The sequence below is a fragment of the Patella vulgata genome, chromosome 1 (genome assembly GCF_932274485.2).
Source record: "Patella vulgata chromosome 1, xgPatVulg1.2, whole genome shotgun sequence".
NCBI lineage: Eukaryota > Metazoa > Mollusca > Gastropoda > Patellidae > Patella > Patella vulgata.
The window spans coordinates 33410781-33427821 of NC_065879.2; the positions used below are offsets into that span (position 1 = coordinate 33410781).

The window sequence follows — 17041 nt, forward strand, 5'->3', positions numbered from 1 at the left end:
CTATTGTAATATAAAAACGGCTTTTAAGAACATCTGAGTAAAAGAAAGACCTTCAGTTTGAGATGATTGACGTGTACTGACGTTGGAATTCATTGAATAAGTTTTGGACCAGAGTATTCAGTCTATATATATATATATTCTAAAATTCTGACTTAAAGGTAGTCCCCTAAACACACACTAATAGTTACAGACCTACAGAGTTTAGGATATTTGATACAGGCAATTAGCTTCCTTTACCGCCAAAACCGAAAGATCATGGAGAAAATGTTTGACACAGCAGTCATTTGATACAAAAGGGCGCGGTCTTAAAATAAAATAAAAATATGTTCACTCTATTATATCAATTAATTCATCTTTCCGCCCTAAGATCAGCAGGTAGTATGCGTACAGGTGGTATGAAGAGCGAGATTTCACAAAGATTTTATCTTAAATAACAAATCAATAGACTGCTAATTGATTTAGGATGCGGGTTACTACTAGATCCATTTACTTCAGTATATTGTTTCGTTGAGCTTTAAAAAAGGCAGAAATAAAATCGAAGTTCTATTTAACTACTCAAATACACTGGAAATGAAGGTCGAAATATGATTTTACCTGAGGCCTATTTCCAGCAACAGATCTGGAACTGTGTTTAAAGTTTTCTTACCACTCTACTTGATCAAAGGCGTTTGCAATAAACGAATCATATATTTGTAAAATTTGGTAACATTGTTTGCCTTTGATTTCGCACCGAGTTAAGATTGTCATGATTACTAAAACTCTGTCGGACCTTAATTATCGCGATATTTTGTAAACATAATAAAAGACTTAGCATTAACCGCGACTTTAATTGGTTTAACTAGAAAATCTACATAGGACACTTTAAACCTTAAACATACATTATGCAAGAGCTAAATCTTTAGGCTTGAAATGTTATCTAAATTATTAATTAGACATTAATTAACTTAGCTAGACCATAATCAACTCTCGATGTCAACGCTAGCCTGCGATATTTATTGGATTAAGATCTGATATGCTGCTCGACTTTCTTTCATGATTTAATCATGAAATGGATAATCGAGAATATGTTTTTATCGTACCAACTTTAGTAATGATGATGGAGGCTAGGCCGAAATTTCATTCGCTTAATTCTCGGTTCAGAGTGGATCAATTTGACTGAAATTTTCAGCAAATTGCCTTTACATTATCTAGCTCTTTATCTAATCTCCCATAATGTATCTTTAACATAAATCCTCACCCTAACACACAGCTGTTTTGATCGTAGCATAGAACTGATTAAATACTAACACAAAACTGTTTAAATCCTAATACAAAACTGTTTTAATCCTAAAACAGAACTGTTTAACCCTAAACTAGTTTAATCCTAACACATAACTGTTTAAATACTAACACATAACTGTTTAAATACTAACACATAACTGTTTAACCCGAAACTAGTTTAATCCTAACACATAACTGTTTAAATACTAACACATAACTGTTTAACCCCAAACTAGTTTAATCCTAACACATAACTGTTTAAATACTAACACATAACTGTTTAAATACTAACACATAACTGTTTAACCCGAAACTAGTTTAATCCTAACACATAACTGTTTAAATACTAACACATAACTGTTTAACCCCAAACTAGTTTAATCCTAACACATAACTGTTTAAATACTAACACATAACTGTTTAACCCTAAACTCGTTTAATCCAAACACATAACTGTTTAAATACTAACACATAACCGTTTAACCATAAATTCGTTTAATCGTAACACATAACTGTTTAAATACTAATAAATAACTGTTTAACTCTAAATTAGTTTCATCCTAACACATAACTGTTTAAATACTAACACATAACTGTTTAAATACTAACACATAACTGTTTAAATACTAACAAATAACTGTTTAACTCTAAACTAGTTTAATCCTAACACATAACTGTTTAAATACTAACACATAACTGTTTAACCCTAAACTAGTTTAATGATTAAATACTAACACATAACTATTTAAATACTAACACATAAATGTTTAAATATTAACACACGACTGTTTAAATGCTAACACATAACTGTTTAAATCCTAGTATATAACTGTTTTGATCCTGACACAGAACAGGTCTTCAAAGCAATGAAGGATTTTGTTCTAAGTTCTATATAATTGTTTTATAATACTCGAGAAATAAAATTGTTATATCTTTTTTTATCATATATTTTTAACAGATGAATTATTCCTGTTGGCGGACAAAATATGTAAACAATTTGTAATAATCATAAACTTTATGATCTATTTAGGCGGGAAAAATTGAAAGCCAGTGTCAGAACTGTTTCAATCCTAACATAAAACTACTGAAATGCTAACGTAGTAGTTTTGAAATCACAGTATAATGCGAATGTTGAAATCCTAACTCTTGGATATTAATTAATCCATAACAGAATTGTTTACATGTGAAAAGGAAAGTTTCCCCGTCTCTTGCCTATCAGTATACACAGTAGACGATTCCAATCGATCGGAACGACCCAAAACCATTTTCGGAGAGCTGAAATTTAGGTCACCAATTTCATATCCGGTTCTGTTGACTCCTGATATATTGAAAATAATAACTAGTTTTAAATTAAATTTGGAAAAAAGGCCCATTTTCATGCAGTCAAATAAAATGAAAAAATGGGGTTTAACGTTCTACTGTTCTGCTCCGACTGGGCGAATGAAGACGTGCATACGCCAAACAGTGTGCTATGAGGGAAATTTTGCCTTTGCCTACTCTTATATCAAAATCCAACTGCCAAGGGATCTTATACGCACACGCCAATGCGTACACGGGCCATCTGTTTTTCGTACCATCCGAACGACTAGACAACTGTCCTGCACCACTGACAAGGGGAAACCATGTCGGAAAATCCCGATGAACTTTCTCGGTCAACACTGGGAGCGAACCCGCGACCTTCAGGCTAGCTAGCCAGCGTCTTAGCCACTTAGCCACTGTGGCTCTCTCATGGTAAATCGTACTGTATCATTGAATAGTGCTGTATTAAATCAGCTTGGCATCATTTGCATTTTTTAAGGAAATTTTTATTCGCTATTTAATAAACAAAATCAAAATATAATCGGCATAAAATCTCCTGGCTCAGATTCAAAATAATTAAACAAAGGTTCATCAAAAGGTTTTACCGAAGATTATACATGTAGGTGACGATGGCGTTTGACCACATCCTATTGGGTGGGCATTTCCAATTAACCATATCTTTGTTACATACTGAACAGAAATGAACCATGTTTAAAAATTTAACGATAAAACGGATAATCAAGACTTAGTCTCAAATGTCAAGTACCGTTTCTACGAAAATAAACGATGTACGCGACATCTTCAAACAGCAATAACTTCGCCAAGATAAAGTAATTTGATTGAATTTTTAAAAATATATTCATTTTTCATTATCTATTTTTGAACTATTATAGCAATAACTGACAACTTTTATTTATTTAAATGTACATAATGCATGTACACTGTCGCGTTTAGTCGGTTATACTCTTGATTGGAGTAAAGATTTACACTGTCCGTATTTATTTATTTTCGTAGTCTTTTTGCTTTTGTGTTTTGTCTTCATGATTTTTAATTGGTTGCTTTGCTCAGCTTGAAGTTATTCATTGAACTATTTAAACCTTAAGATAAAACCATTTGCCACCCGAGTTCATTATTTAGTAACCATCGATTAGAGGATATCAATACAACAAGGGAGAATGTTCATTTTTTGTTAAAAGCATTTTTGTAATATTTTGATGTGAACCCTCTTTTTAAATTACATGCACGTATCTGTATTACCACCATTATGTCGATCGGACTTGAATTAACTTTAGGCTTTTTTGAAGAGCGTGACTCCAAGAAGAACAAGAACATTATGAGTAGCGGTTAGCGACCAGTTCCTGGTCCAAAACATCTAATTCACTAAATCAATGCAGAATTGTTCAAAGAAAAAGCATTATGTCGATCGGACTTGAATTAACTTTAGGCTTTTTTGAAGAGCGTCACTCCAAGAAGAACAAGAACATTATAAGTAGCGGTTAGCGACCAGTTCCTGGTCCAAAAAGTTTGGTTGGGTGAAAGACAATTAATAATAAGGTATAAAATAATATTTTCACATAACATTTATTTTATAGTAAGATACTTGTTCCTATTTCTATTTCCTTTCTAATTTCATTGATGATTCTATAGACTTGTATTTTACCCTAACTCTGTGCAATTTAAACGAAGTTTCTCTCAAATGTCACTTATTCCTATTAATAGCACATTATTAATTGTGCATGTACACATAGAGGAGTGAATGCTCTTATTCATTTTTTTGAATTAAGTGTCATACCAGCTATGATACTTGTTTCTCTTTTGTTTTTAATATTGTAGATAATTCTTACTGACTCTCGTATTTTACCCTAATTTTGTACAATATGGACGAAGTTTCCCCCAATCGTCACTTATTCATAATAATAGCGTGTGATATAGAGAAGAGCGAAGATAATATTTAATTTATCGTGATTGGCTAAATATACCGTTATTGGCGTGTGTTCGGCACGCGACCGAAGAATCGTTCAATTGAATATGGGCGGAGCCTAATTAATATATCAAGGGGACACACGAGTCTCTAAATGAACAGAGTAAAAGTCGAGAGTTTGTGTTAATTTTCTATTCAATTTGTGTAAATTGCAACAGAATGCCGAGATCGTTTCTCGTCCGGAGTCAAAAACACACAGAATTAAGCGACAGCGAAATGAGTGCTTTCCAGATTGTTATTCCTCGACGAAATGGTGAGAAAACTTATTTACTAAAATAATTTCTCAAATTTAGATTTATTGTTATATTTTACAATAGTTTTCATATTATATATACGATCAATTTACTGGATGTTTTTCAGTTATCGTGACATGTCAAGTCAAAAGTGAATTTTAACAATTCATAGATTTGTAACATTTCACTGAAAAAAAAAGGTCAATAAAATAATAAAAAAAAAAAGAAAATCATTTAAGTTGTATATATTATTATTATTTCATTTTTATTCTACCTCATAAACCCCTTTGTTTTCTTTTTGTATCATTATTATTGATTTATTTTATTTTCTAATATTATCAACAATTATTTTTGTAATAATGTTTCCCTTTTAAAACTTTAAATATGATTCCGTTATCATCTTCGGGCATATCATAATTTATCAGTGTTAGCGTCACTCTTTTCCAATTTCAGAAAAAGATCGGAAATTGATTTTAGAAAATTTGTATCATTTTAGAAAACACATCGATAGGACGTTTTAATCTTTTCAAAACCTAGGCGATACTGTAAAAAAACACAACACAATTTATATGGAAAACAATCACTGGTTTATACACATATAGCACGACGTTTCGACAAGTATTCCTTTGTTTGTGTTTGAAAACGATAAGAGAACACTTGTGGAAACGTCGTGCTACATGTGTATAAACCAGTGATTGTTTTCCTTATAAATTGTGCTGTGTGTTTTAATGTGCTCAATCACTAAATGCCACTCAGGGATTATAGATTATACCTGGTGCATTATTATCGAAAAAAATAAATAAATATAGAATGTACTTCTAAAATATGTGATGGACAGATGTGATGTAACTACATGTACGTTTTGCCCCCATAATAATAGCTTTTTATCTTTTATTAAACTTATTTTATACATTATCTAAATTTTGCTTCTACCCATTAAAGACACGAACAATTCTTTCATGGTATATGCTGCACCATAACCAAGTTTCTAGGGAAATCCTGATTATTTTAAGTAGATGCAACATCTTAATATTTTAAAAACCCATATAAACAGGGCCACAGTTCCTTAATTGATTACCCTCTAATGTAGTGGGTAGGCTCATAAGTACTTTTCCTTCGTCCCATCGAGTCTCTTTTTTCGGTTGATTATGATTTTAATGTGGAAAATGATAAATGTAATCAGGCATGCTATTGGAAAACACTGCTTTAAAACTGGCGTAATTTTAAAGAAAATATAAAAAAATATCTAGGCGGCCATTTTCACAGAATGTTCAACAAAAAAGGTTATAGGTCAAAAATATAAGTTCCACCATTTCCACTAAGAAAATGATTTTTATATAATATGATATTCAAAGTAACTCTGGACATATTCATTTAATTAAAGTACTTGATCTATTTAGATCATATCACTTTGAACCAGTGCCCGCGGATTTCAGTATAGCACTAAAGGATCAGATCTGACCAAAAAGAAACATCGCGAAGAGTATGCTACAAACTAAATTTTAAAATGGTTGTCTCAATGTTTTCACAATCCTTTTTGTGAAATTTCCAAATATATTTTATCAATTGGAGACGATCTGCAAAGTTAGATCCCCCCTTTAATCTTATCAATAAAATTTTCTTCGTTTTGTAAAATCTAAATCTAGATTATTTTTGGCGCTACAGAGCTTATCGTCAATGTGAATTGGTTTTGTTTGGCGGGTCCATACTATAACGATCCCAACTATTTTTATAAGATAGTTTTAGCTTAAATTTGGTGTTACAGTTGACGACGATTCTAAAAATAAAGGCAGCAAGTTTTCAACGGTAGATGGTAACTTTACAGCCTATAGGCCATGGGTGGCAGAGACGGTTCCATCTATGGATGATACGCCACACGAAGCACAACATGATGACATGCCACTGTCACCCCACGACACCTCCTCACATAGCAGTTGCGAGGAAAATAATCACCAGTCAAAACGTAAGTGAACATTAAATAACTATTAAGTAACCTTCAAACCAATTTCAATATGCCCTACATTGTATGCTCACATGAAAATGTTTTCTTTATTTGGAAAAGTGTATTCCATATTATTGTTATTTCAGAAAAAGCAGTAGAAAAATTCTTCGACTTGAAAAGAAGCCAGTTATCTACAGATCACATGTTACGCAATTTTACCAAAGCACAGCAAAGATTTCCATTTGACAGTTTCTATTTTTTCCCATCGAGTATCTTTTTACCGTCGCCATTTTGGAAATATCCGCGCAATTTTGATACGGCGGGGCTTTTTAGGAGCGTTAACCACGAACTTGACACAGAACTAATGTTTGATGAACGAAAAGATTTGTCAGAAATCACTTCTACTTACGAATGTGCCCAATGTGACAAACTATTTAGTACCCCACACGGACTTGAAGTTCACGTAAGACGTTCCCACAATGGCATGCGTCCGTTTGCCTGTGATGTTTGCAACAAGACGTTTGGTCACGCCGTAAGCCTGGACCAACACCGAGTAGTTCATACTCAAGAAAGGAACTTTTCTTGTTCACAGTGCGGAAAAACGTTCAAGAGATCGTCGACTTTGTCCACCCACCTACTGATTCACAGTGATACCAGACCGTATCCATGTCCTTATTGTGGAAAGAGATTTCATCAAAAATCAGATATGAAGAAACACACTTACATACATACGGGTGAGTCTTTGCTAACTGTTCATACTCATAGTTTCCGTTAATTCCAAATACGGTGAGTACGATCTTACATTATTTTGAGTTTACCGACATACATGTACCATGGAAAGGTCTATGGTTTCAAGCACCAACCATGAACACGTCAAATCAATCAAATGGTTCCCCTGGGGAACTTATTTGTAGGATCCTAAAAAATAGGCTACAGACCATATTTTTCTTGAATTTATATTTAGATTGATATTGACAATGAGCGTGATAATTTTACGGACTTGATCCACTTCATATAGCCAAAAAAAGAAAATAAAGAAAAACAACAACAACTACGTTAGCCTTTTGAAAAAAAGTTTTAAAGATAATCCTCTGTCCACGTTCTGATTCACCTTATTCACGTACGTGCTCATCATATTTATTTCATTAGTCCAATTATATATATTTATAGGCAATAAATTTGCGATATATAGATAAAAAGTATTGATCTGTTACACACAATGCCAGACAATATCACTGACAAAAACTATTACATTCAATTAATTCTTATTTTACATTCTCTGAGGAAGGACAACAAACGATATTGATATTGTAAATTAGAAATCTTCTGGTTATTAATTATGAAATAATACAATCTTTTCATGTCAATCATTATTGTTTGATTCAGTATCGTATATATAAAACCCACTGATTTAAATTAAAGAGATTAATTGGGCACTTTTGAAATTAGGAGAATATAATGAGGTTTTTTTTTATGTATCCTCATTTTTTTCAATTGTCTGATTTCTATTTTGCATGTAAAAAAACATAAAATGTCTAATTAATGAAATCAAAAGATTAAATTGAAATCGAAGACTTATTAAATTTCTTTGTTGGTATTTCTACGTATAATTCGTTAAACAATAGTAAATTATTTTTTCAAAAAAAAATAAAATAAAATAAATAAAAATGTTTCACATAGGCTACGCTAGAAACGGTTTATTTAATACTAAACTAAATCAAAGATTATGCATAAATTAGAAAAAGCAATATATTTTCTGGTGTATTTACAACAACCAGGGTACACACCATGATGTGGGCCTACTCTTCATCGAAGCTTCAATAATAGGCGAACGCCAACGCGTAGACGCTGTTCGTTTAGATGGATTAAGCCGTGGGAAGTTTGATATTTTCCCAAAAATAAATATAACGCACATATATTTTAAAGGGCGCACATCTGTACCGTCCATTGTGACAAGCACTTTTCTAATAAAATTCTTTATTAAATGTATATCTCCGTTATTAAATTTATCTCATATGCAAAATAACTCTGAATTTAAAAAAAAAACAACAAAGAAACAATTTTGTACTATCCTTATTTCAGTTCATTTAGCTCACATAATTTGTGCTGCTCTTTGTGCAAATCTTTCATTTCATAAAATATGACAAACTATTTTTAAAATTTTTGTTTATAGAAGAAAAACTGTTCGCGAACCTGCCAGATGTGTTACGATAGTTAAGTAATGATATCATTGTCATAATTACTTCCACTAAATAAAATGTCAATTTGTACTACAGGAATTGATTGAATGACTAAACAACCACATAAATCACTTTCAAATATATCACGTAATTAGAATAAATGACGTAATATTTAACCAATGAAAGGTCACTAAATGACTCAAACTCGCCCTTCATTACACCTCCTGCTACTGGTCTTAAAATAATGACCTTTAATAGAGCCGAACACACTTGTTCAAAATTGTTAAGTGGCGTGATAATAATTGTTCGGATATTAGTTAATTTATTGCAAATTGTCTGGAAACGAATGCGGAAATCTCGACTTGTTATCGACAGAACTTATATAAACAATAATTGTCGAAATAATAGACTGACAGACAATGAAAGCATATCAAAATAAATGACGATGTCATTATTAACAATTTATTTATATTGACCAGTTTTTGCAGTGATCTGTTCGTTTAGGCTACAGCATGGAACTCATAATATGAAAGAGAACGACGAAATACCAGTTGACTTGTGGGTTGCTGGGGTGGAAAATGTTTTATTAATGCTGGTCGTTTCTTATAAATACATTTAATAAGAGTGATAAAAAAATAATAAGCCGATTTGATTTAAAATATTCGCAAGGCCGCTACTTTCATAGGGATGACGTCGGGATGGGTTACTTTGCTCTCAATATTAACTCTTTTTTTCTTCAAATTAAATTCTAAAAGAATTGTTTTAATTATAAAGACGTATATCTGGATAAAAGATATTCCTATTTAGTGTAAATGGATACATAAAATAAATAGTATACGCAATGGTGTACCGTATGATGTGATGTCACGCGTAAAGTGAACGGGACCTTAGGGTCAGTCATTACGTAGAGAGTTAAAAGAAGGCTGTAGCATTACCGTTATGAAACAGATTGCTGTTTTTCATTCATTCTGATGACATTTCAATTAGAAATCATTTTGCGTCGAACTTTAATGTAGTTATTGATGCAGAATCAGTTATAGAAAAACAATCAAAAGAGGATTTACTAATTGATGTTATTGTCATAACTTCGTGATTAGTGAGTATGTCCCCTTGGTACGATAATTTTCGAAGAGATCAAATATCGTATAAATGTTACAACGATTTCTCCCCAACACGTCACAGGGGACCTCGGTGACATTTTAATCACGTGATTTCATACTGTCGAGTCCGTCAGTGAGACTCGCTGTTTTGTATTTTCTGTAATATTCTGATTGATTTCTAAAGGTCAACATAAGCGAAACAAAATTTTTACTAATTGTTGAGCTAATACATTTATTTCTCTCGAGACATTATTTGCATATTGTTGAATCACGTCTAAAATACTTGGTTTGATTTCATAAGTACGGGTGCGGATTCGGGTTTGGTCAATTAAATTGCGCTGTCGACAGTTTTAGATCTATTTCATAGGGCCAACTTCAAGTTTGGTCAAAGGTCAGGAGATGTAAACAGGACTAGCGCTAATCCCAACCCTAACCCTAACCCTGGACCGAGCCCTAATACACCCTAACCCTAACCCTGGACCGAGCCCTAATACACCCTAACCTACAATCTCGGCAACAATCGCGTGTCCTACCCTTATTTACATCACAGCGAGTTTGACGATAAAATAGAATCCAGAAATAGCTATTGTTTCCGTGTAAAATAATTAATATCCTGGAAATAAAAATTGTGCATATCATAATGATAATGTTACATCCTATTAACCCTTTCGGTTGTTCCGGCACATTTTATGATTTTGTTTTGTTCTTTGAATATCGCTCAATTCTTGGAAAAGTCTTGATAAGTATTTTTTTCTTCTTACTTCATATTAGCCTATATGTTAATCCATATGAAATCAATATTGTATATATATTTTTTTTGACAGGTGAGAAGCCACACAAGTGTATGCAGTGTGGAAAGGCCTTCAGCCAATCTTCAAATCTAATTACCCATAGTCGAAAGCACACGGGATACAAACCTTTTGCTTGTGATAGATGTGGACGAGCTTTTCAGCGCAAAGTTGATTTACGACGTCATGTGGAAACACAGCATGCCCTGTCACTTGAAGCGCATATGGGAGTAGGGGTGGACACGCCACATTGATAAGTTTTTCAGAGAAGAAGGATTACTTTCGTCAATATTAGTAGAAAATATAATAAAAATGGCGCCGTATTACAATAAATCTAATTGATATTGTGTAGGGAAAATCACAAAGCAAATTTTTAAATCTTTATTGTAGATTTAATGTCAATTGTGCAATATTTATTTCTTATTTATTTATTTCTTAATTTATATAATTAGTGTTATCATTATTATATATTACATGTAATATGTTTTGTTAATGTATATCTGCGATTAATGCAAATAAAAGTTATTGTTACCATCGAGTTAATTCAGATTGAAAGACACTGCCGGAGATTACGCCAGCTTTGAGATATGTTTTTGATTACAATAGCAAACGGATACCGTCACATTCGATATCTTTAACCGACTGAGGATCATTTCCCATGAACAGCTCTCGTTCTTTTAGCTGACGGAAAGTCTCCATAAAATGAATGTTTGTTTTTCTGACAGTAACTCTCCGACATCTGTGCCAGAATACACCCGAAAGTTTCGGCCCATCCGGGTTGTGTAGAAAGTCCGTCCTGTTACCCATTGCCTGCATACTAGGCCGTGGAACAAGAAATGACAGACTTCGAGCTATGGATTCGAGGGTCTACTAATACCGTATTTTGTCAATACCGCTCAAAGTATGGCAATAAGTGACCCACAAGGAAAGACATGTTGTCGATATACACATCGCTCTAGCCGTTTCTTGTCGGCGCTAAGTAAAACCGTTTTGTCCAAACCGTTTTTATGAAATCATTAAAATGCTGGATATTATGTGTAGAGCATATTTACAACAAATCTTCCTTGTAGGTCACTTTTTGAAATACTTTGGGCGATACTGACAAAGAAAACGCTCTTGTCGGAGATTGCAAAGACCGTTTTGTCCAAACTGTAATTACGAATAATTTTGTCAGTTTGTTTTATTAAATCGTTTAAATGTTGGATATGGTGTGTAGAATATGTAAAATGTGCATATCTATGAAATATCTCTTTGAAATACTTCGGGCATTTGTGGCATTACGGGGACCGATGTGACTTTAATCAGGAACTTCCAGAAAACGGCCCGTGACACTGGGGGTGACACTTATCTAGTCAGGACTTTCACGCTATATATAAAACTCCAAAGGTCAGTTGACTCTGAAACACTGTGCTTTTATAACTATGTTTATAGATCAAATAAGGAAAACTACAACATCTATGATAGTACATTAGGATTTATTATAATATCTACAATCTGGGTTTAACATGCCCAGAACTCAGACATAACGGTTGAGACACTACATTGTCTCTATCCCAGCCTCGAACCAGAGGCTGAGAGTACGTTCTGAAAACCCCGCATGCTGTCGGTATCCTGGCCTGTAAGCCAAGGCGGTTAGTCTTACGGCTAGGAACGCCGGATGATGTAAGAAGGGAAATTTAAACCCGCCCCTTCTTATATAGAGAGCATATATGCGTCTGCTATTAGGGCGGGACAGTTGCCATTTCTGGGTAAATGTTTCGTATGGGCACCGTTTTACGTGAACATTATTCTATTTAATTGGAATAATCTGTGTACGAGATGACTAGTACCCTACTTTCAGCAATTGGTGGTGACAGGAAATATCTGTGAATTAGTCTAACAAACTTGAATCTTGCAAAATTGCAAAATACCTACTTGGCCTATTTCTCGTTGTCACCCATTTGTTTAACCACTTCGATATATTAAACAGAGCACCTTTCCTGGAACTAAAATAACACCTATAGTATTACATATATCTTGAATAAATTCATAATTCAAGATATGTACTACTTTTATATCGACGTGGTCTATAGCAGGAAGATAAATCCACAGCAATGAGCAAGGTACTATAGATTGTCTATATATAGATTACTGTGGAAACAATTGTAATTAATTTAGCTTCTAGACCAATCTGCGAATGACGTATATATAAAACAAATATTTGCAAATCAAAATCTTGAAATATCGATACTCGATAATACTTATATAGATATACGATCTATTTATTTATGTGCACAATACATTCTGATCACGAAATGCAATAGGAGATGGAAAAAAAGCCTGGGAAAAGAGTTAGCCACGCCAGCTGTATAGAAATACTCTTTAAGCTATATAATATTTAACAATAAGAACTAATCGATTATCACCAGTCATTGTTTTATTATTTAACATTATTAATATTTTATGAACCTCAAAGACTAATGAACGGATAAAATCAAATCATTGGCCTAAAGCTCAACGACAGTTTATAATCTGTTCCATTATACCCCCCCCCCATCACCCCCCCCCCCCCCATCCTTTAAGCCAAACTTTGGCTAAGATGTACCATATGAAACAACTCGAACTTAAATTAAAGGCAAAATATACATGATAATGCACACGGCAAAAACCATGATTACCATAATACATAAAAAGCATCCACATTAAACATTATACTATTATGAAAAATAAAGACCAGAAAAGGAGTAGGGATAATTATATTGAAAAATTTGGGAATAAAAGATATATTCCAGCCAGAAACGCAATAACAAACATTTCCATTATTCAAACAAAAAACAGATACAGTAATTTTTCTCCAAAATATTTATAATAAATTCAGGTTAACAATAATTATCATGGTCATGCTTACAAAGTACCAAAACCAATAATACATTACAAGTATTTAAATAGCGGTAAAATTCAGTGCTGATGTGCACTTACATTATTTCTCTGTATTCTGGACATTAAAGTAACCACAGATAAGATGGCTGTCCTCGACCTGTCTCTAAGGGACATTAATTCAGAAAGCATCTTCCTAAAATCGGGGGAAATGCTAATAACTAAAGAGTCGCTTATGTTATCGCCTAATGTTTGTAATCGTGAGGCCGCGCGTTGAAAGCATTTTAATATGTTCTTATTCTCTTCACAATCTGCAACAACGAAGCAAAATTCTGATACAAAATTAAGTTTAGTTTTAATGTTTACAATATCAGTAAACAGATCATCAATAGAATTCATGCCTAAAGTTTCGTTATTTTGCTTTTTTAACCAGCTCTTTATACGTGATTTAAACTGTTCTGATTTCTTTTTAAATTCCCTTATATGTGATGGGCGTCTGTCCATTCGACATTTTACAGCCATCATATACATATTACTCTTTGGTTCAGCCCCTGCAAGCTCTCTCTCAATATGACGCACGTCCCGCAAAACCGTGCCGTGATTTTGACTAATTGAATAACAATTCGTAAGACTGTGCTCCTTCGTTTTTTTTACAACAGGACCAACAGAAATATGTACCACAGATGCTACACATCATTTGTGGACATCCACCGTTCTTTACAATAAAAGCATTGCAGTCTGGGCAGTGTTTTCCCCTTACCCTCACAACAGGTATGCTGGTACAGTCAAAGCCAAGTATTTCGTTGTAAGCCCTTAACTTTCTTTCATATGTCAAAAACTGTTCACACGTTGATGGCCAGTGCCCTTCTCTCATACAACTAAAACAAACTTTTGTTCCACATTTACAGAAAATGGTCGAACCAGAGCGACTAGGATTTTGTATGATTCGTCCACACATTTTGTTGGGACACCACTTAGAGGAGCTTGAAGTAGTCATGTTAACCGTGATATTTCTTGTTTGCCTTCGTTTTATATCTCTAATATTTACTAAGGTGACCATGGTCCAATCATCCACTTCTTTATCACAGTCATATTCGGGACACAAGCATTTCTGGAGGCCAGCTCTAAAATTGTTAAGAAGGTGTTCTCTCCAACAACCATCGCAGAACCAATGACCACAGGAGCGAAGAGACGTGAAAGGACGTGTGGACTTCGAACATATATTTTCAAAGCATATGTTACAACAGCGTTCTTCTTGGTCATCATCTATCATTATCCATTCAAAATCAACAGCATCAACATCGTAAGACTGTCCTGTAAGAACCATAGATTCTGGATAAACATAGTTGGCTGTCTTCTGAACAAAAGGTCGAATAATATCATATTGGACAACTGGATTGCAGGTTAAATGACACTGGTGGTATGGTTTTAAAATAAAGAACACAGCGGTTCAGTACATCATCCATATCGGTTAACATCATGTCGAATAAAGTTTCGATGCGTACTTTTGATATATGGGAAGCCATATTCAAATGAACTCTGTAGATATCATGATGGTCATCATAAGACTTCTTAAACGAAAAAACTATGAAAGATGTTAAGTCTAATTTCTGTAAGATTGTTGTTTTAAAAGGTTTAGCATGTTTTAGTCGTTCTTTGATATCTTCAGTAATGTCAATTATAAATTTTCTAGGATTGCATTCCGTGAATACAACTTTTGGAAAGTGTTTCAAGAGATGGAATCTTTCAACCTGGTATTTAGGAAGAATGATATCTACAGGAATATAATCTGGGCTGTCAGTATTGGGGATGCTCATCTCAATGGGCACTGATTCATTTTCAGCATCAAAAACAAATAAATTAGACGAATAGTCTACACGTATAGGCCTACGCTTCAAATGTTTTAATCGTCCCTCATCATTAGTTTTCTTTTGGCATTTAAGCCCACTTCGTAATTTTCGTTGCTTGGATTTATCAATGTTAACGTTTCGATAAGAGAGTGTGTAAGGAAATCACAGATTTCGGACCTCGTTCCGGTGTTCATGTATATTTCGTCTTCATAAGAAACTGCATCATCAGCATCAGACACGTCCTGGATGAACTCTAATTCATCTTCCACTGAGGTAATGTCCTCCAGAAACCTTCGTTGGTTTCTTCTGTGTTTAATTTTGTGTTTTATTAAACTATGGTCAGATTCGTTTTTTATGAATTTTGGATTTGAGACAATAGAACTTTGTGCTGGGCATGGATAAACAACGTCGTACACAAGCAAAGGAACATCTGCACCCACTGTCGTCTGCTTTTCTTGGTCAGAGTTATTTCCCCTTAATCTTCTGCGCTCTCTGCTCTCGGTTTTATTTTGAGCACCATTTAAGTTCTTTTCGTTCGGTCTATTTATATATTTACCTTTCTTTGGGATTACTTTCTTTGTCCTACCTTTATTAGTATAATATCCAAGGCAATTGTTTTCTTTGTTAAGTTTATGTGATTCGATTAAGGCAACACTGTACTTTAGCTTCGTTAAACTGGTCTCTATTTCTTCTTTGATTAATTCTGGAAGTAACCACCTTCCTTTCTTATTTAGAGAATAGAAGATTCCATCGAAGCCCAGGAAATTTGCTTCTTCAAACTCTTGTTTTTTATGAGCACTGGTGGTCCCTGATGTCGAAAACGTTATTCCTGATTGAGATGCATAATGTCTGGATGGATTTGATCGTAGAGTATTTCCTGTGGAAACACCACCTTTAAGAACTTTACGCACCATTTTATATATTTTCAAACGCAACGGTATTCTTAATAGCTTTTTTTCGGTTGTTATGGATGTGCCTTTCATTCACGCCTTAAGTAGGCCTACTACCGTTCAAATATATGTGATATGTCCATTGGTGGTGAAATATTATTGCAAGATACGTGAATTTAGTTTAGTCTCGTTGATCCAGTCTTGCATTAACATGTTCTAATATCAAGGGACTGGTAGAGCAAGAATAAATATATATTTACGCCTGATCCGGATTTCTCCATGTATTGTTTTCGTTTACTTGTCATTAAATGAAATGGGGTTTAATGTCCTACTGTTCTACTCCGATTGGGTTAATGAAGACGGACGTACGCCATACAGTGGACTATGAGGGAAATTTCGCTGTGGCCTACTTTTATATCGAATTCCAACTGCCAAGGGATCTTTTACGTGCACGCCAATGTGTACATAGGACCTCGGCTTTTCGTCCCATCGGAACGAGTAGACAACTCTCCTTGTCAGGCTCTCCGTCCTGCACCACTGACAAGTGGAAACCACGCCGGAAAATACTAATCAATGATATTGTAACGTCTCTTATGTCTTTTTATAATATATAGGCTGAGGTTTACATACTACATGTATATAACATAGTCATAACATAGATA

At 33.9% G+C, this 17041-nt stretch overlaps 2 protein-coding genes across 3 annotated transcripts; one reads left to right on the plus strand and one right to left on the minus strand.

Annotated features, from left to right (window-relative positions):
• Window positions 1–4602: 4602 nt before the first annotated feature.
• LOC126820085 (zinc finger protein Gfi-1b-like) lies at window positions 4603–11144 on the plus strand. Of its 2 annotated transcripts, XM_050548058.2 has the most exons (4): window positions 4603–4793; window positions 6539–6736; window positions 6862–7449; window positions 10820–11144. In XM_050548058.2, exons 1-4 carry the CDS (start codon window positions 4700–4702, stop codon window positions 11035–11037), a joined length of 1098 nt encoding a protein of 365 aa, XP_050404015.1. In that variant the 5' UTR covers window positions 4603–4699; the 3' UTR covers window positions 11038–11144. The 2 variants fall into 2 exon arrangements, with proteins under 2 accessions (XP_050404015.1, XP_050404016.1); XM_050548059.2 differs by lacking the exon at window positions 4603–4793 and having other exon boundaries at window positions 6440–6736.
• A 4398-nt stretch (window positions 11145–15542) lies between these two features.
• LOC126812532 (uncharacterized) lies at window positions 15543–16453 on the minus strand. Its single transcript, XM_050538989.2, has 2 exons — window positions 15986–16453; window positions 15543–15919 (listed from the first exon to the last, which is right to left on the minus strand). The coding sequence occupies exons 1-2, from the start codon at window positions 16401–16403 to the stop codon at window positions 15543–15545; spliced, it is 795 nt and encodes a 264-aa protein (XP_050394946.1). The 5' UTR covers window positions 16404–16453.
• Window positions 16454–17041: the final 588 nt, after the last annotated feature.

Excerpts from the sequence above, each read along its gene's own strand:
- LOC126820085 (XM_050548058.2), top strand. The coding sequence starts at position 4,700 with ATGCCGAGATCGTTTCTCGTCCGGAGTCAAAAACACACAGAATTAAGC. Across the intron at positions 4,794-6,538 it reads TGTTATTCCTCGACGAAATG|TTGACGACGATTCTAAAAAT; the intron begins GTGAGAAAACTT and ends TTGGTGTTACAG. Across the intron at positions 7,450-10,819 it reads ACACACTTACATACATACGG|GTGAGAAGCCACACAAGTGT; the intron begins GTGAGTCTTTGC and ends TTTTTTTGACAG.
- LOC126812532 (XM_050538989.2), bottom strand. The coding sequence starts at position 16,403 with ATGGTGCGTAAAGTTCTTAAAGGTGGTGTTTCCACAGGAAATACTCTA. Across the intron at positions 15,920-15,985 it reads TGCTCAAAATAAAACCGAGA|ATGTTCCTTTGCTTGTGTAC; the intron begins GCAGAGAGCGCA and ends CAGTGGGTGCAG.